Source organism: Narcine bancroftii, chromosome 10, assembly GCF_036971445.1.
Source record: "Narcine bancroftii isolate sNarBan1 chromosome 10, sNarBan1.hap1, whole genome shotgun sequence".
In the NCBI taxonomy this organism is placed as follows: domain Eukaryota; kingdom Metazoa; phylum Chordata; class Chondrichthyes; order Torpediniformes; family Narcinidae; genus Narcine; species Narcine bancroftii.
The window spans coordinates 62,014,456-62,034,574 of NC_091478.1; the positions used below are offsets into that span (position 1 = coordinate 62,014,456).

The following is a 20,119-nucleotide window of genomic DNA, read 5'->3' on the forward strand; positions in this document are numbered from 1 at the left end:
GGTTTCTCTGCTGCACAGCATTCTGGGAAGTTGGGTCTGCCATTGCTTTTTTTTCCCACAATTTTTATAAATTGTGCACTATAATTCTACAATTTTCCCACCCTGTTTAAAAATTGTCTGCTATTGCTATTTATTGTTGTTTATTTCCTCTCTCTTTCTCTCTCCTTCTGCGACTTTCCCATGGCAAAGTTTATATCTTCATTTTAATCTTTTTTTCCTTCACGTTCTTGCATTCACATAAAAACTTGGGTCATTTCAATCCCACAATGCAATTACCTGTTTCACAGTTGCCTGATTGCAGATCCCAGGGATTGTACCAGGGGTTGAGGCCGTCAATCCCCAGCTTGAGGTGATGTCATCTGATGCCGGCGTGGAGCTGATTTTGCTTTCACACTAGGCACTTTAAAGGCCGATTGGCGGTTAATTCCTGGGACCACTTGCAAGTGTGAAAGGAGCTTTAGATAGGCACATGAATGCAAGAGAAAAATGAGGGTTGTGCGTGTGTTGTGGGGAAAGGTGAGACTGTTGGTAGGTTCACATAGGGCCTGCACTATGCAATCATGTTTTATGTTCAGAGTGGAAAAAGGCCATTCAGCCCCTTGAGCCTGCCCCAATGTGACTGTGGTCAATTCGCCTCATCTTGTTCTCCAGCACTTCTCTGTAGCCCTCAATTCCCACGATCCGTCAAACAGGTATTTACCTCCTCTGTAAATACCCCCATTGTCCTGGCCTCCACAGGCCTCAGAGATTCACCACCCTCGGTGAGAAAAGGATCAGTGCCAACGCAGTCACATTCCCTCTTCCTTTTGTAACTAAAACACTCGAATCCAGGCCACGTCCCTGCATGCCTCTCTGCTGCCATCTCCAGTCCGACCTGCCATGTCGACACGAGCTGCAGTCAGTCGTCGTCCATCCACCCCACCCCCCCCCACTCTAGCTTGTGTCATAGCCCATGGGGAAGGGTGTGGTCTCCAGCAGGGCAGAGGGAGCCCTCATGGCCTGTTCTGCCTCTGAGGGCTTTATGAGCCATCCAATTTACCAATAACCCCCAGATGGATTTAAACCTCGAACCAAACTTCCTTTGGAGGTAAACAGGGAAGTCTGCAGGTGTTGGAGCCGAGAGCAGTGCACAAACGTTTCAGACCCCTCTCACATATTGGTTCTGCAACTTCAGGCAATCTGCTGGAGGGGCTTCGCCTGCGTTGCTTCATCCTCTTTCCTCTTTCAGTGGGCTGAGCCAGTTCAACAGACCTGCTGATTGATGGCTTTTTAGACCATAGACTTTATTCCCTCTGCACCCTCCTGTCCTATGCGGGCTGCTGGAGACCACATGCTTCCCCATGGGACTGACCACAGCTCATTTCTATCACTATACATTGTTACATTCATTCTTTATTTAGCACCATTGCCACAACTGTGTTGCCTTGTCATTACTCTCCCACCCTTCTCCACCCCACCCCTCCCCCACCGTTGTTTGAGGGGCTGAGACTGAGGGGAAGCCTGGTCGGTGACAGAAGGACTCTAGGTTGTGGTCCTTCCCCTGCAGCGCCCTCGCCTTAGCTTGGTGTGTCCCTCGCCATGTACTCCTGCAGCCTGGAATGTGCCAGTCGGCAGCAATCCCTCACCAACACCTTCGTGAGCTGAAGGACGAGCAAGTCTCAGGCAGATCGGAGCGCATCTTCCAGCAGTTCTGGGTGTCTGACACGATGTGCGTCCCCGGGAACAGCCCATAAATCAAGAGTCTTCCATCACGCTGCTGCTGGGAATGAATTGTGACAAGGACCCTTGAATCGTTCCCCACACACTCTTAACAAACCGGCATTCTGTAAAGAGGTAGACAACTGTCTCCACTCCACCGCAGTCATCTCAGGGACAATGCGTGCTGTGGATGATGGGCCTGACTGGGAGACCCTCTCACCGCCAGCCAAGCCAAGCCTGGTGCTTGTCTGTGATGATGAGACATTCCGCCAGATGACCTGGACGTCTTCATCGGGTACCACCCCACTGTTTCCATCGAGTCCTCATCTCCTAGTGTCTGCAGGATGGTCTGTGCTGACCATTGCCTGATGATCAAAGGTGTTGGCTTGAAGAAACTTTTCCATGGAGGAGAAGTAGGGTGGCGATGTCAAGCTGACTGCAACATTGCGCGGCAATGGGGGGGGGGGGAGGTCAGGCCCATCCTTCACAGCACTTGAGACAGATAGTAACTCAGCACTTAGCGGCATTTCGTGCCCTTGAACTTTGGTTCCACACAGAGCCTGATACAGCCATACATGATGAAGGTGGTCATCAACAGGATGAAGGCCATGTTAGGTACCCCCTTGCATCTATCGGGGCAACCCCTCTGACCCCTTTCATCTTGGATCTCCATATGAACTGGAGGAATGCTCTGGTGACTGCCAGGGCAGAGATGCGGGGTTTCGAGAGACACCTAAACCACGTACAGCAGTAGGTTCCCTGTTATTGATAGGTATTACCATGCCAACAGACCAAATTTCAGGTGGACCTTTGCAATCCACTCCAAACCAGATCCCCAGCACCTTCAGGTCGCCAGATCTGATGTTGGGCTGGTTACCGGAGACCATTGGTCGTGTTCTTCTGGATTACTCTGCCACCCAATGCAGGCTCAGATTGTCTGCCGACCGATCATATGTCCGAACAGAAGGCAGCAGCGGCGTCCAAGTGCAAGGTGACCTTGACCCGAGTGTCTTCGCTGCCTAGTAACGTACCCTCATACTTCCTGATGGATGCAGCAAAGGGCTCCATGCAGAATAAGTAACACTGGAGAGAGGGGGAAATCCTGCCTGAATCCAGACTTGATGGGGAAGCCAGCAGTTTTCCGTCATTGATTTGGATTGCACTCTGGATGTCTGCGTCGAGCAGTTTAATCCAATTTCAGATTGCCTACCAAAAACCCATTATGGAGAGCACGTCGATAGCCAGTCGAAAGCCTTCTGTAAGCTGACCAGGCAGGTGTCCACCCTCCTGCCCTGCACATAAGCGATGGTATCTGAGCAGCACGAGGCTGTCAGAAATGCTCCTGCCCAGAACCGTGCAGGTTTGGTCTGGGTGGATCACCTGCCCCAGGGCAGACTTGACTTTCAACAGGATTTTGGTCAAAGTCTAACAATGATATAGATCTCCAATTCCAGATGTCCCCCTTCTTTTGAACATGAGGGTGATGATGACCTTCCTCATTGAATCGGACTTCCTGCCTGGAGCACAATGTTTAATATTTCCAGCTGGTCTAGGCTCACACGATCCCACAAATCCATGTACAACTCAACCAACAGGCCATCGCTTCTGGGAGTTCTATTTGACCCAAAAGAACAAGAAATCTGAGCTCCCCAGGGTAATTGGGTGGTCCAGAATCTTCCACGTGCTGTGAAAGAGGTTAGGAAGTATCTGGAAGCCATTTTGTTTGTAGCCTTAGTGTCATACAGTTCAGGGTAAAAGGAACTGTTGATCTTCTGTATGTCTGCGATGATATGACTGAGCTGTCCTCTGAACCCTTTGGGAGAAGTGTGAGCTCGTCTTGTCCCAGTCCACTGTGCGGACACTCTCCCCCCTCCCCTTGCTCTCCCCCTCCCCTTGCTCTCCCCCTCCCCTCGCTCTCCCCCTCCCCTCGCTCTCCCCCTCCCCTTGCTCTCCCCCTCCCCCTCCCCTCACTCTCCCCCTCCTCTCACTCTCCCCCTCCCTCACTCTCCCCCTCCCCACACTCTTCCCCTCCCCTCGCTCTCCCCCTCCTCTCACTCTCCCCTCTCTCTCCCCTCTTCCCCTGTGAAACGTTATTTTTAAGTCATCCAGATGCAACAAATATTAAGACAGGACTTTATAAAGACTTATTTAAAAAGAGGCATAAACTTTGCATATTAAGACCAGACTTGGGGCTCCCAGTCCACCAAATTAGCATCTAAACTACCCACTCAAAGCCACTTCCTCAATGCACATTGTTACAAGTTGACATAGCCATTAACAGCTGAAGCGATCGATGGACAGAACCTGTTCCCATTTGATTAACCTGATTTTTCAAGGTTACTCCAGAAGACTTTGCATCTCAGGATCAAGCCAGGTCTTTCTCTTTGAACCTGTGCAAAAGTTCCTTTTCCTTTGTGAATCTTAAGAACTCAATTATCTCCCCAGACTGATGAATTTGCATGTGATAATTAAAGTTTAAACCTTATGTATACGGAAAACGGATGTCAAACACACCTTCTGGACATGGCCTCATCTGTTTGTAAGATTTGAAATCTTCCCAAATATCACTTGTCCATGTAAGTAGCTGATTGATCAAACATTTATATTTCTTAAGGACACAATAATTGGTGTGAGCCAGGAACTGTAATAACATACTTCAAAACAATTCAAAGAGATACTTATCTCTGCCAAAATATGGCCTAAACACTGTGATCTTTGAGGTTTGATATGAGGAGTTTTCATGCTGGCCTTCACTTCGAGGCTGGCTGCAGAGGCAGATAAAATTTTTCAACTTACCAGTTCATGGAGCAGCTGCTTTTATGCAGAGCAGCACCTCATAAAGACGCGGCAGAGCAATGGCTGTCTTCCCTACCCATGATCCCCTGCACAGCTGGAACTGCTCTGTGTTTCCCAGAACAGTTCCGGCTCTGTGGGGAGGGGGGGTAGATTAGGGGTAGGCTCTGCCATATATTGAGTCACTGGCGCTGACGAGTGGCCCCCGAAGGCCGAAGCGGCTGGGGGGCTGTCACTGCCCGCACCGGCCACTTTGTCTTGCCTAGTCCCACTGACCTTTACTCAATCCATAGCCCTCCATACCTCTCCCATCCAAATACCTGTCCAAATTTTCGTTAAATGTTAAAATCGAGCTCACATCTACCACTTCAGCTGGAAGCTTGTTCTACATTCCCACTGCTCTCTATGAAGTTCCCCCTAAACGTTTCCCCTTTCTCTCTTAACCCTTGTCCTCTGGTTTGTATCTCATCTACCCTCAGTGGAAAAAGCCGGCCTATATTTACTCTGTCTATCCCCCTCATAATTTTAAATACCTCAATCAAATTTCCCCTCATTATTCTACACTCCAGGGAATAAAGTCCTAACCTGTTTAACCTTTCCCTGTAACTCAGTCCCTGAAGTCTGGACAACATCCTGGTAAATCTTCTTTACACTCTCTCACTCTTGTTGATATCCTTCCTGTAGTTAGGCGACCAAAACTACACACAATATTCCAAAATTAGCCTCACCAATGTCTTATACAACTTTACCATAACATCCCAACTCCTATACTCAATACTTTGATTTATGAAGGACACGATGCCAAAAGCTCTCTTTACAACCCTATCTACCTGTGAAGCCACTCTCAGGGAATTATGTATCTGTATTCCCAATTCCCTCTGTTCTACCACACTCCTCAGTGCCTGACCATTTACAGTATATGTCCTTTCTTTCTTTGTCCTTCCAAAATGCAACACCTCACACTTGTCTGCATTAAATTCCATTTATCATTTTACAGCCCACTTTACCAGCTGGTCCAGATCCTTCTGCAAGCTTTGAAATCCTTCGCTATCCACAACACATCCTTCCGCTCCCTGTCCCCCCTACTCTCTGTTCCCCCTCCCGCTTTCTTACCCCCTCCCCCACCCCCCCTCTCTCCCTGGTCTCTCTCTCCCCAGCTCACTCTCTCCCCCTCTTGTGCTCTCCCCTGCTCGCGCTCTCCCCGCTCGCTCTCTCCCCCTCACACGCTCTTTCCTTCTTCCACTCTCCCCCCTCATCTCACACTCTTTCTCCCTCGCCTCACACTCTCTTTCCCCCAGCTCTCTCCCTCCTCATTCTCTCAACTGCAACTTTTTCATCCTATTTCTCACACTATAACCCCTGAGGCCTCCCTGTCCCCCAGCACCACTTTGATCTGATGTCCTTTCTCCCCAACAGGAGCAGCGGGACATCATACACAGCTTGCGCCAAGCTGCCTTCGAGTCTGACACAGAGGCCTCGTCTGGGAACTTCACCATAGATCGCCGAAAATCTATGTGCGCCAGAGAGTTCAGGAGGCTAGGCTTCACTGTGAGTCCATCCAGCCTCTCGTGTGTTTTGATGTTCCATAACTGTCAACCTGACATGCTGGGCTGCTTTCAGAGAATGGCACCTGGTCCATTTATGTTTGGTCCTTAGCACCCTCACCCTCCTTCATGCCATCCCGTTTCTCATTGGTTGCTGGTCATGTCCATCCCAAAATGCACTACTTCAAACTGGTACAATGGTGTCTACTCACTGAGAAGGCCAAATTCGATCTTCCCCATGGGTAAATTGGAACTTCTTGATTTTACTTAAAAATCTATTTCCTTACGATAAATCGAAAAAGATATTTAGATATTAGATTAGAATGAATAATTTTTGCAACAATGTTTGCATTTAAATATTTTTTAAGTGAACACAGAGTCTTTTTCCCCAGAGTAGGGGAATCGGTAACTGGAGGAGGTAGGTTTAAGGTTAGGGTGCAGAGAGATTTGACAGGAACCTGAGGGGAAACTATTTTTACAAAGGGAGCCATGGCTGCTGGAGGTGGTGGTTGAGCCTGGTGCTAAATTACAATGTTTAAGAAACATTTGGGTCAGATGGTTTTGGAGGGATATGGGCCAAAAGCAGACAGGTGAGGCTAGTGTTAGTGGGACATTGTTGGACATCATGGCAGGTTGGGCCAAAGGTCCTGTTTCCACACTGTATGTCTCTAACTGTAGTGCCATTCATTTGCATTCCTCTTGCGATCCTGTGACTCATACCTACAGTCATGGCAACAGGCCCACCATATCCATGCCAACCATCAAACACTTACCTACACCAATCTCATTTAAATGCTCACCTGCATACTTCCTAGACCTTGTAAAGGACTCTGCTTCCCGCACACCATTGGGCAATGCTTCCAGAGGTTTCACCCATCCTCTTTTGGGTAAAATATGCTTCAAAACCTTGCATTTCCTGCCTTAAACCTGTGCCCTCTGGTTATGAACACCTCTGCCTTGGGGAGTTTACCCCTGACAACATTCATTGGTTTGTACAAGATTCTGTATAGATCCAACTTGTTTTTAAGCACTGTAGAAGAGAAGTGGTGAATGCCTCTTGGATTTGACCTTCCAGATGAAGGAGAAGTTGGCCAAGCCCCTCAAAGGCTAAGGATGGCTGGGACAGCCAGGTGAAATTTGCCCATTTGCAGCATGCTTTCCCATTAACAGGAGCTGGCTGGCAGTCAATAAGATTCACCCTTTGAGTTCTTGCATGGGAGTGATCTGATTGTTTTGTTACCTTTTCCCAGCTTTCAAAGAAAACTGTTTCTTTATCCATTCTGACCGATTGGCATCATTCACGTGTCTGGTCAATATCGGGGTTCATTTTCATATTGAGGACCCCTGGGGTAGAGCCATCCTTCCCATGCTGCACATAAACTGATGCCCAGTAAAGCTACTTCTCATTTTGTGCCAGGCTGTCCTTCAGGATGGACATCCTCTCCCAGTGCAAGCCCCTGGACCCAGAACATTTAGTTAGCGCTGATGTGGCCACTTCCCCTCCCTCTTTCCTCTGTTCTAGTCTTTGCCAAGGCTTGTGTCAGTGGTTTTGCCTGCCTCTGCACCTTCGCTCTTATTCTAAGTGGGCACAACACCAGCAAGGTCACCCCACCTATCGTTTGGATGCCATCAATCAGAGCGGGGTTAAGAGTCACCCACTGAAGTATGGGTGGAAACAGCCTGTTTCTTTCTCTTCCCTGAATTCTCACTTCCAGCTCTTTCTTAGATGGAACCATGAAGGTTCAAAATTTCCCCCCCCCCCCCCCCCCCAACAAAGAACTTAAACAATCCCATACCATGTAAACCACAAACTACTCCAGGACTACCAGAAGACCATCCTGCAGTGTTTTGCGCCACCTTTTTTCTTGCAATAAGTGCCACTGTGAATATTTACATTTATACTCTCTTTTCGCGTCTTGACATTATTTCTGGTTAATGAATAAATACTTTTTCAGTTGGTATTCCATACAGGCCTGTTTGGCTACAGCCAGTTGGAACTTTGGTGCATCTGTACTTTTCTATATTTGTGTAATATCATTAAATTCTCATCATCTTATCATTCCATACATATTCGCGTCATGTATCATTCAGTCAGAGGGCAAAGGCAGAACCAGTGTGATGTACCAGTAAGAAAAATGCAGATGTTATCCACACAATTAAGTGAAATCTGCAATGTTGGTGTTTGCGCCTGGTACAACATTTAAAATGCTTTCAGCCCTGAGATCACCAGCCAGAGAGGAAAACCTCCCTGCACAAGTCAAGACATTGCATGCAAGAACCAGCTCTCCGTCAGCCTAGCTCCCCCACACCCACACCAGCTCCACCCAATTTGTGTATTGATCCTAGAATTGCAACATGATCAGCTCATTCCAACTTGAGCATGGACAAGCAGTCTTCCTTCCGAACAGTTTTCTTGAGTTTAATCCCGAGAGCATGATGTCCTCAAACAAAATGACCAGTGTTAGCCTCTGACCAGCCGTTCATTGCATGACTTTAGGTGCGACGTGGCAGGATTCTCATCCAGCAGCCTTGTTTGCTACATCCTCTCGTCTGTGTGGGGCTGAGTGGGACATCCTGAGTTTGAACCTGGATCTGTGCTGACTTCAGATCCATTCTTGGTCCCAAATTGCTTGGCAGTATCTGAAATGTGTCCTCCACCTGGCTTTGCAGCGTCCTCCATGTATATTGTTCACTGACCTTCAGATGAGGAGACAGTCAGGAGTCGGTCACGTTAGTGATTCTGGAGTTACAAGTGGATTGTGACTGGAGACCTTCTCTTGTGAACCAAAGGTGTTCTTTAATGACAAGCCAGTAGATGGCACCAGCTTTTTATTCTAAGCTAAATTAATGACTTGATTTTTAAGATCACTAATCATCCTGATTTGAACTTGTCTCTGAGTACTCAACACCCCTTGCTATCAGTTCAGTAACTTGACCACTGTGCTCCACCAGTGGGCCAAAACCACTGAACCACAACCAACAGCACCTTCTCCCTGAAATGTTTCCAGAAGGTGACTCACTACCACCCTCTCCAGGCCGACCTGTGACAAGCAATAACTGCAGCCCTTGCAGTGATGCCCAGATCTCAAATCTCATGAATGAACAAAAAGAGGGTCACAGATTAATTCCCACCTCTCCTTTACCCCTCCCTTGCAATGATGTCTAAAACCAATCTCAAGTCAGCCTTGCTTGGTGCAGTGGAAGTAAACAAGAGCCCTGCAGTCCAGTGTACAAAAGTGCTGGAGAAACTCAGCAGGTCATGCAGCATCCGTGGGAAGCAGGAGACGGTCAATAGCCCCTTTCACACTTGCAAGCTATCCCAGGAATTAACAGCCAATCAACCTTTAAAGTGCCTCGTGTGAAACCAAAATCAGCTCAATGACGGTGTCAGGTGATGTCATCTCACGCCGTGGATTGACGGCCTCGACCCCCAGTATAATCCCCGGTGTTTGCAGATGCTGGCGTTGCGATCAGGCAAGTGTGAAACGGATATTTTGTGTGAGTGCAGGAACGTGAAGGAAGAACTGATTAAAATGAAGATATAAACTTTGCCGTGGGAAAGTCACAACAGGCGAAGGATAGAGAGGAAATAAATAGCAATAGCGGACAATTTTTAAACAGCGTGGGAAAATTGTAGCACTGTAGTGCACAATTTATAAAGACTCTGGGAGACAGAAAAAGCAATGGCAGACCTGACTTCCCAAAATGCTGTGCGGCAGAGAAACTCCTCCATGTGCATTCAGCTAGGCATACAGCCCTTTCTCTGCTGCAGAGCATTCTGGGTGGGCAAGTCTGCATCACTTCTTCCCATGGTGTTTATAAATTGTACGTGATAGCATTACCAACTTTCCCATGCTATTTAAAAATTATCCGCTATTGCTATTTATTGCCAGCACTTTCCCACAGTCCCCTTATAAAGGTTTATAAAGGTTGGCACACTAACAGGGGCTGAAGGGCTCATTCTGCGCTGTACATAAAGCTTAATTAGGTTATAATTATTCATGATTAATTTTGTTCAAATATAAGATCATAATACATTAATCAGGATTTAGGGCAGGTCCATCATCGCTCAATGCGTAATGACGTCACCAGGTAAAAGGTAGAACAGTCCTAACTCCGGGGATGGCTCCTTGCAAGTGTGAAAGCGTTCAGTGTCCCATTTAGGGGTGGTAAAGTGTGAGAAGGCAATAAGGTGGAGGGGTGAGGGGAAGAAGCAAAGGCTCACAGGTGATGGGGTGGATACAGGTGGTAGGGGGAAGGATCTGAGGGGTTATGGGGGAGAGGGGGGGGGAGGGATGAGAAAGATGTCAGGAAAGATAGCCTGCCTCCTGGCCAGTATGCTGTGAGATGTGCTGTAAACAAAGGCTATCAGCGGTGTCCCTCAATCCCTTGTTACCATCTGCTGCACATCATGGGCTGAAAGCAACACTGGATAAAGTCAAAATCCTTCAGCCCCCTACCCCTCATCAAAATCCATGGCCATGGTCAGCAATGGACAACTGCCCAACAGATGTTCTTTGGAAGGGGAGAACAAAATATCTTAACGGTACTTGTGACCTTGTTGTTCTCTCCCCTCTAGAACAATGCCAATCCCTCCCTGGACTTCAGTCGAACACCTCCTGGGCTCCCTGCCACTGGATAACATGACCTACTTTGCTACACATCACTCTGATGCCTACAATCGAGTAAGTTGACAGCGTCCTGTTTTTTACCCTGACCCTTTGATGTACATCCACAGAAACACCCGACCTGGGTCACGGTCACTGCTGGCTTTGAGCAGTTCAACCTCCCTCTCCCACTTCTGCAGCGGGCATCAGGGGCTCTTCTACTGAGCTTTGCTGGTTGTTGATGGGAGTTGGCTGATCACGGGGACGCTTGATGGGAGCGTGTCCGATGGGATCCAGAGGGCGATCTGCTTCTTGCTGTCAATCGACTAGTGCACCAGTACAGCTGGAAAGCCAACGTATCTGCATGTGGGGAAGCTAAGATTGAGACTGCGTAACACAGGAGCCAGAATGACACTGCGCAGTTATCACCTCATGGTTTCAGGGATGGAGTGAGGATAGGGTGAATAATTTATTGCTTTTCTCCCCTTCCCAACCCTTCCTCTTCCAATACCTATCTCCCAACCCCCTCCCCTACCCATTCCAACCACTCTTTTCCCCTACCCCATTCTCTATCACCCCTTTTTCCCCTACCCCTTTCCCTTCTACCCCTTTCTTCCCTCCCTTTCTCCCCACTCCTTTCCCCCACTCCTTCCCCCTACCCCTTTCTCCCCTACCCCTTTTCCCCGCCCCTTTCTCCCCTACCCCTTCTCCCCGCCCCTTTCTCCCCGCCCCTTTCTCCCCCACCCCTTCTCCCCCACCCCTTTCTCCCCCGCCCCTTTCTCCCCCGCCCCTTTCTCCCCCGCCCCTTTCTCCCCCGCCCCTTTCTCCCCCGCCCCTTTCTCCCCTGCCCCTTTCTCCCCGCCCCTTTCTCCCCCGCCCCTTTCTCCCCCGCCCCTTTCTCCCCGCCCCCTTTCTCCCCCGTCCCTTTCCCCCGTCCCTTTCTCCCCGTCCCTTTCTCCCCGTCCCTTTCTCCCCGTCCCTTTCTCCCCGCCCCTTTCTCCCCGCCCCTTTCTCCCCACCCCTTTCTTCCCCCGCCCCTTTCTCCCCTTGCCCCCTTTCTCCCCTTGCCCCTTTCTCCCCTTGCCCCTTTCTCCCCTTGCCCCTTTCTCCCCTTGCCCCTTTCTCCCCTTGCCCCTTTCTCCCCTTGCCCCTTTCTCCCCTTGCCCCTTTCTCCCCTTGTCCCTTTCTCCCCGTCCCTTCTCCTAACCCCTGATCCCTTTCTCCCCTTGCCCCTGATCCCTTTCTCCCCTTGCCCCTTTCCCCTTTCTCCCCACCCCTTCCCTGCCTTTCCCTAACCCCTGATCCCTTTGTCCCCCTGCCCCTTTCTCTTCTCCCCCTTTCTCCCCTGCCCATTTCCCCCTCCCCTTTCTCCCCTACCCTTTCTCCCCCACCCCTTTCTCCCCCACCCCTTTCTCCCCTACCCCCTTCTCCCCTCCCCACCCATTTCCCCCCTCCAACTCTCCCTCCCCCCCACCCTTTCCTAATTGTCAGTTTGTTCTGGAGAACAGCAGTCGGGAAGACAAGCATGAGTGTCCATTTGGCCGTGGAAGTATTCAGCTCACCATCATCCTCTGCGAAATATTGAAGATCGGAGATCCACGTAAGTGCCTGAAAGATCCTTGGAGGTAATCTGAGGATTTTTTTTTTCCCCTTGGCAAATGTGTTGCCAAATACAACTGTTGTGAAGTTTGCGTAGTTGGTCATGTTGAGGGCGGGAGAGAAAATCACACCAGGCTGTACTTTGATTGATTTCTGGTCTCCTGCAATAATTGAGCTGGTTTCCATGCGTACATGTGGACTTTGCCGGTTTGAGATCACTGTCCTCCTGAGCATTCTTAGAACCAACTGATGAACTGAGTAGTTCCAATGTTATGGAAAACTGCCCAGCCACATCATGCACCTCTCTGTGTCTTTGCTCGCCATTTCTCTGCCTGCTTGCCTGCCCTGTTGCCTCTCGAATAGTTTGTTAATAATGCGCTGTTTAGCAGATTCGGGTCTTGGTGCGAAAGCTCTCTGTTCCTCATCATATATTTGAACTCTCTGAAGGGTGTTTGAGTATGTTAGTTCCAAACTGGACACCCTCTTCCTTTCCTCTTCAGCACCTTTCTGCAGTGTCTTGTCATGTGAAGCAAGCTTCCCTGCCACAGGACCCAAGGTGTGTCCATCGGGTTGCCTGTGGCTTGATGCTTACTTCAGTGGCTCTGTTTCCTGACTTCACAGCAACTCCCTCAAACCTAACCCTCCCCCTCCACCCCACCTCACACCATCCCCACCCACCCCCCACCACCGCCGCCCCCCAGCCCCACACAGGGCCTCATGAAGATCCAGCCCTTCTGTAATGAAACATAATGCAGCACCAGCCTTTCCCTTCACAGCCTCGGAAACAGGGCAGGACTTCTACCCCATGTTCTTTGCCCAGGACAGGGTTTTCGAAGAGTTCTTCTGCATTTGCATCCAGTTGTTGAACAAGACATGGAAGGAGATGCGTGCCACCCAAGAAGACTTCGACAAGGTAACCCATGCAACTATCAGGGGCAGAGATGGGTGGGGCCAATTACGGGTAAAATGAGCTCAGTCACTTCCATCCACAGTGAATCAATGTGAGTGGCATTGAATGGTCAGGCGATAGTCCCCACGCATTGTAGGCCGGAAGGGGAGATGTGATTTGGGGGGGGGGTCAATCCTCCTGCTACAGTTAGCATACAAACCGCGGGTCACTTGGGGAAAATCAACTGTCCCACTTGACCTCGCCTGCTGGTCAAATGGTTCTGCAGAAAGTAAGTAAAAACATAAAATGCTGGAAAAGCTCAGCATATAGTAAAGGTGAAAACATAAAGGACTTGAGCCCTTCATCAGGGTATGGGAAAATGCTGTCAGGCATAGAGTTCTGCAGCAAGTGCTGTTGCAGGAGGCCAGGGATTCCATCTCTGGCAAATGGTCGCAGTGAGCTGGGGAACTCAGCCTTGGATTACCTGTGGTCATATTTATCCCTCTTACCTGCTGATCTATGACATTAGGTGTCTGCTGAGGAAAACCCCTGAGAACCAATGTCTTCCTCTATTTCAAGCAACTTTTGTCTCCATCTTGTCTCCCCCCCCCCCCCCCACTCCACATTGCTGTTCGCTCTTCAACACCTCCCTCCCTCCCTCATCCCCCTCTGGCTGCCTGCTCCCATCCCATCCCCCCCCCCCCCACCCAACCTCTGGATTCCTGCTGTTGAACTTGTGGATCTGCCAGCTGGTCGGTAGAGAGGGAAACATGACTGAGCTCAACCCTTTTAATGGGCAGGATAAGCTACGGTGGGGGGGGGGGGGGGGGGGGGGGAGAGAGGCCAAACCTGTCCCTGCCCCTAATGCAGGCCGGTCAATTCTTTGGGAGCAAAATTTATTCTGGTGATGCTCTGATGCTCCCTCTCTCTCCCTCTCTGTCTCTCTCTCTGAGTCCTAATCCACGTTGAACTGGGTTTATTATTTCAATCATTTGTTCAAATGAACAAACAACTTTTAAAATGGATTTATTTGCTTCTGCGTTGGTAAACAGTAGGTTCCATTGATGTAAAGCCAAATAAATAGCTGATGAAAGTCCCTGTGACAAAGGCTTGACATGGGATAGGTCGGGCCAGGTCTGATTGGACAGCACCAGAAGCCATTGTGCTTGTGAGCTGCTTGTGTCAGCACAGCCTGTGTATTGCGAGTCTCTGCAGGCAAGTCAGTCAGCTGCATCCCGGGATGCTTTTGCTTTAGGTTCTTCCAACCTGGCATGCATAATCCAGTTGCTGACATGCAACGACGCACAGTCTGAGCAGTCAGTTGCTGGGGTGGCTAAATCCCCTCTGCGGCGGGTGGCGGCCTGACCATGTCCTTTGCAGTCCCTCAGCTGGCAGCAAGCAAAGCTCCACGTGCGGCCACTTACGAGGGCAGCAAGGTAAGTGGAAGGGAAAGGTGCTGCACTGAGATGCTTTGAGGGGGAGTGGGTTTCCTTAACCATTATTGAGAAGGAGCAAAAGTTCTCTCGAGAAATTTGGAGGGTTCTCAGTGGAGGAGCTGAGAACTCAAAGAAATTTGGGAAGAACTGAACTTGAGAAGATGAGCGGATGAACTTTGGATCGAAGACCTGCTTTGATCCTCAAGCAGGATTTAATTCCGAAACAGGTTGACTGTCCATTTCCCTCCACGCAGACTGCCTGAGTGTTGTGTTTCTCCAGGAGTTTGGATTTTATTTTTGCTCTAGATTCCAGCTTGAGGAGGAGGGGCAGCAGAGGCGGCACATTTGGCATAGCAGTTAGTGCAAAGCCTTTACAGTGCCAGCAGTGGGGTTCTGTGCCTGTGAGGAGTCTGTACATTCTCCCCATGTCTGCATGGGATCCTCCCTCCCTGAGGGGCTCTGGTTTCCTCCCGCCGTTCACTGTACCGGGTATAATGGAGTCATGGGCCGAAATGGCCTGTTACCATGCTGCATTTCTAGATTTTAAAATAAAGATTGTTCACGGCTTTTGACCTGCTCGGTAGAATGTGGGATGGAATCGGTTAAAGTTAGTCCCACAGAAAATTATATCAGTTTGGAGTCAGCAACTCCAGGTTACTTTGCTGTTCTGAACAGAAGGGGGCAGATGAGCATGTTAAAAGGTTAAAAGCTTGTGGCCCAGCACCAAGGCTCCCCACACAAGATGAGGCAGGTAGTTTCCACCACCCAGCCCCCTTCCAGTAGCACATTGACTAAACAGATGCAGATTATGTAGCAGGGACCTCTGGTGGGATGGCTTCTGTGTTTAACACTTTCCTGTGCAGCAGACCAATAAATCAGCAGTGGTTCTGTCACTGAGACGATTTTAGTGGACACCACTGAGCTTCATAACGTGCGGGAGGGAGGGAGGGTGAGAGAGAGAGCGTGCGGGAGTTTGTGCTAAGACTCAGAGTCAGTGCCAGAGACCCAAATGAAGATAGACAGAGGGTAAATGTGGTGACAGCTTAATGCAGCAGGAGCTGAGAGAGTCAGTTCCGGGAAAGGATGAAGTGAGTGTGGGAGCTGAGGGAAGGAGAGTCAATGACACAGCTAGAAAATCCTGACATCTTCCCCATGCCTGCCTTGGGCCAGGTTTCTGGGCAGTTTCCTCCTGCATTGAACGGGGTTGGGATGGAGGGGAGGAGTGAACCTTTATTGACTGAAAGAAAAGGATCAGGATCTCTTACTCTTCCCAGGTGCTCTGCTTGTGATTGATGCTGGTGACGGGGTGAGTAAACCTTCAGGTATGACCCTGCTGGCAATCACCTTCTCTCTGAATGCTCCATAGGACACCCAGAGTGGATGTAGGTGGAGACCTCCAGACCACTAAAGACCTGGAGGCTAATTTTGGTTTCCATGTACCCATTTGGGGAAAACAAAGCTGGATGGGATTTATTTAAAAGTAAATGTTTTGAGAAAGGGTGGATGGATGTATTTAAAAGGGAAATGCATTGAAGAAACAAGAATGAAATTGAATTGCTTATTGTCACAATCAATTCAACTGTACTTAAATACAGCAGGTGGTGTAATAATAAATCACAAATGTAGAGTGTAGTGTTACAGTGTCAATTCAGGGTGTATTATTACAGTACATCAGAGGGTGTAGGGTTACAGTAAATCAGATAGTGTAGGGTGTAGGGTTACAGTGAGTCAGTGCAGGGTGTATTGTTACAGTACATCAGAGTGTGCAGGGTGTAGTGTTACAGTAAATCAGAGAATGTAGGGTATAATGTTACAGGAACTCAGTGCAGGGTGTAGTTACAGTATGACAGAGAGTGTAGAGTGTAGTGTTCCAGTACATCAGAGAATGTGGGTGTAGGGTTACAGTACATCAGAGAGTGTAGGGTGTAGGGTTACTGTAAATCAGATAGTGTAAGGTTACAGTAAGTCAGTGCAGGGTGTAGTGTTACAGTACATCAGAGAGTGTAGGGTGTAGTGTTACAGTACATCAGAGAGTGTAGGGTTACAGTAAGTCAGTTCAGGGTGTATTACAGTACATCAGAGAGTGAAGGGTGTAGTGTAACAATAAATCAGATAGTGTAGGGTTACAGTAAGTCAGGGCAGGGTGTAGTGTTCCTGTGAGTCAGGCATTCCAGGGTGTTGTGTTCCAGTGAGTCATGAGTGTGGGGAGTAATTACAGTAAGTCAAAGAGTGCAGGGTGTAGTGTTCCAGTGAGTCAGGAGTGTGGGGAGTAGTGACAGTAAGTCAATGCAGGGTGTAGTGTTCCAGTGAGTCAGGAATGTGGGATGTAGTTACAGTAAGTCAGTGTGCAGGGTGTAGTGTTCCAGTGAGTCAGGAATGTGGGGTGTAGTTACAGTAAGTCAGTAGAGGGTGTAGTGTTCCAGTGAGTCAGGAGTGTGGGGAGTACTTACAGTAAGTCAGTGCAGGGTGTAGTGTTCCAGTGTATCAGGTTTGTGGGGAGTAGTTACAGTATGTCAGTGCAAGGTGTAGTGTTCCAGTGAATCGGGCAGTGCAGGGTGTAGTGTTCCAGTGAGTCAGGAATGTGGGATGTAGTTACAGTAAGTCAGTGCAGGGTGTAGTGTTCCAGTGAGTCAGGAATGTGGGGTGTAGTTACAGTAAGTCAGTAGAGGGTGTAGTGTTCCAGAGAGTCAGGAATGTGGGGAGTAGTTACAGTAAGTCAGTGCAGGGTGTAGTGTTCCAGTGAGTCAGGCAGTACAGGGTGTAGTGTTCCAGTGAGTCAGGAGTGTGGGGTGTAGTTACAGTAAGTCAGTGCAGGGTGTAGTGTTCCAGTGAGTCAGGCAGTGCAAGGTATAGTGTTCCAGTGAGTCAGGCAGTGCAGGGTGTAGTGTTCCAGAGAGTCAGGAATGTGGGGAGTAGTTACAGTAAGTCAGTGCAGGGTGTAGTGTTCCAGTGAGTCAGGCAGTACAGGGTGTAGTGTTCCAGTGAGTCAGGAGTGTGGGGTGTAGTTACAGTAAGTCAGTGCAGGGTGTAGTGTTCCAGTGAGTCAGGAATGTGGGGTGTAGTTACAGTAAGTCAGTGCAGGGTGTAGTGTTCCTGTGAGTCAGGAATGTGGGGTGTAGTTACAGTAAGTCAGTGCAGGGTGTAGTGTTCCAGTGAGTCAGGAGTGTGGGGAGTAGTTACAGTAAGTCAGTGCAGGGTGTAGTGTTCCAGTGAGTCAGGAATGTTGGAAGTAGTTACAGTAAGTCAGTGCAGGGTGTAGTGTTCCTGTGAGTCAGGAGTGTGGGGTGTAGTTACAGTAAGTCAGTGCAGGGTGTAGTGTTCCTGTGAGTCAGGAGTGTGGGGTGTAGTTACAGTAAGTCAGTGCAGGTTGTAGTGTTCCAGTGAGTCAGGAATGTGGGGTGTAGTTACAGTAAGTCAGTGCAGGTTGTAGTGTTCCTGTGAGTCAGGAGTGTGGGGTGTAGTTACAGTAAGTCAGTGCAGGTTGTAGTGTTCCAGTGAGTCAGGAATGTGGGGTGTAGTTACAGTAAATCAGTGCAGGGTGTAGTGTTCCAGTGAGTCAGGAATGTGGGGTGTAGTTACGGTAAGTCAGTTCAGGGTGTAGTGTTCCAGTGAGTCAGGAATGCGGGGTGTAGTTACAGTAAGTCAGTGCAGGGTGTAGTGTTCCAGTGAGTCAGGAATGTGGGGTGTAGTTACAGTAAGTCAGTGCAGGTTGTAGTGTTCATGTGAGTCAGGAATGTGGGGTGTAGTTACAGTAAGTCAGTGCAGGGTGTAGTTTTCCAGTGAGTCAGGAATGTGGGGAGTAGTTACAGTAAGTCAGTGCAGGTTGTAGTGTTCCAGTGAGTCAGGAATGTGGGGTGTAGTTACAGTAAGTCAGTGCAGGGTGTAGTTTTCCAGTGAGTCAGGAATGTGGGGAGTAGTTACAGTAAGTCAGTGCAGGGTGTAGTGTTCCAGTGAGTCAGGAAAGTGGGGTGTAGTTACGGTAAGTCAGTTCAGGGTGTAGTGTTCCAGTGAGTCAGGAATGTGGGGAGTAGTTACAGTAAGTCAGTGCAGGGTGTAGTGTTCCAGTGAGTCAGGAATGTGGGGAGTAGTTACAGTAAGTCAGTGCAGGGTGTAGTGTTCCAGTGAGTCAGGAATGTGGGGTGTAGTTACGGTAAGTCAGTTCAGGGTGTAGTGTTCCAGTGAGTCAGGAATGTGGGGTGTAGTTACAGTAAGTCAGTGCAGGGTGTAGTGTTCCAGTGAGTCAGGAAAGTGGGGTGTAGTTACGGTAAGTCAGTTCAGGGTGTAGTGTTCCAGTGAGTCAGGAATGTGGGGTGTAGTTACAGTAAGTCAGTGCAGGGTGTAGTGTTCCATTGAGTCAGGAATGTGGGGTGTAGTTACGGTAAGTCAGTTCAGGGTGTAGTGTTCCAGTGAGTCAGGAATGTTGGGAGTAGTTACAGTAAGTCAGTGCAGGGTGTAGTGTTCCAGTGAGTCAGGAATGTGGGGTGTAGTTACGGTAAGTCAGTTCAGGGTGTAGTGTTCCAGTGAGTCAGGAATGTGGGGTGTAGTTACGGTAAGTCAGTTCAGGGTGTAGTGTTCCAGTGAGTCAGGAAAGTGGGGTGTAGTTACGGTAAGTCAGTTCAGGGTGTAGTGTTCCAGTGAGTCAGGAATGTGGGGTGTAGTTACAGTAAGTCAGTGCAGGTTGTAGTGTTCATGTGAGTCAGGAGTGTGGGGAGTAGTTACAGTAAGTCAGTGCAGGGTGTAGTGTTCCATTGAGTCAGGAGTGTGGGGTGTAGTTACAGTAAGTCAGTGGAGGGTGTAGTGTTCCTGTGAGTCAGCAGTGTGGGGAGTAGTTACAGTAGGTCAGTGCAGGTTGTAGTGTTCCAGTGAGTCAGGAATGTGGGGTGTAGTTACAGTAAGTCAGTGCAGGGTGTAGTTTTCCAGTGAGTCAGGAGTGTGGGGTGTAGTTACAGTAAGTCAGTGCAGGGTGTAGTGTTCCAGTGAGTCAGGAGTGTGGGGAGTAGTTACAGTAAGTCAGTGCAGGGTGTAGTGTTCCAGTGAGTCAGGAATGTGGGGAGTAGTTACAGTAAGTCAGTGCAGGGTGTAGTGTTCCAGTGAGTCAGGAATGTGGGGAGTAGTTACAGTAAGTCAGTGCAGGGTGTAGTGTTCCAGTGAGTCAGGAATGTTGGGAGTAGTTACAGTAAGTCAGTGCAGGGTGTAGTGTTCCAGTGAGTCAGGAATGTGGGGAGTAGTTACAGTAAGTCAGTGCAGGGTGTAGTGTTCCAGTAAGTCAGGAAAGTGGGGTGTAGTTACAGTAAGTCAGTGCAGGGTGTAGTGTTCCAGTGAGTCAGGAATGTGGGGTGTAGTTACGGTAAGTCGGTGCAGGGTGTAGTGTTCCAGTGAGTCAGGAATGTTGGGAGTAGTTACAGTAAATCAGTGCAGGGTGTAGTGTTCCAGTGAGTCAGGAATGTGGGGTGTAGTTACAGTAAGTCAGTGCAGGGTGTAGTGTTCCAGTCAGTCAGGAATGTGGGGTGTAGTTACAGTAAGTCAGTGCAGGTTGTAGTGTTCATGTGAGTC

At 49.1% G+C, this 20,119-nt stretch overlaps 1 protein-coding gene across 1 annotated transcript in view; it reads left to right on the top strand.

Moving 5' to 3' along the window:
* LOC138744611 (engulfment and cell motility protein 3-like) overlaps window positions 1–20,119 on the top strand; it is a 219,177-nt gene that overhangs the window by 107,645 nt on the left and 91,413 nt on the right. The window contains 5 exon segments of the mRNA XM_069901012.1: window positions 5,908–6,039; window positions 10,615–10,668; window positions 10,670–10,720; window positions 12,134–12,242; window positions 13,018–13,154. Coding sequence (XP_069757113.1) covers window positions 5,908–6,039; window positions 10,615–10,668; window positions 10,670–10,720; window positions 12,134–12,242; window positions 13,018–13,154 — 483 coding nt within the window.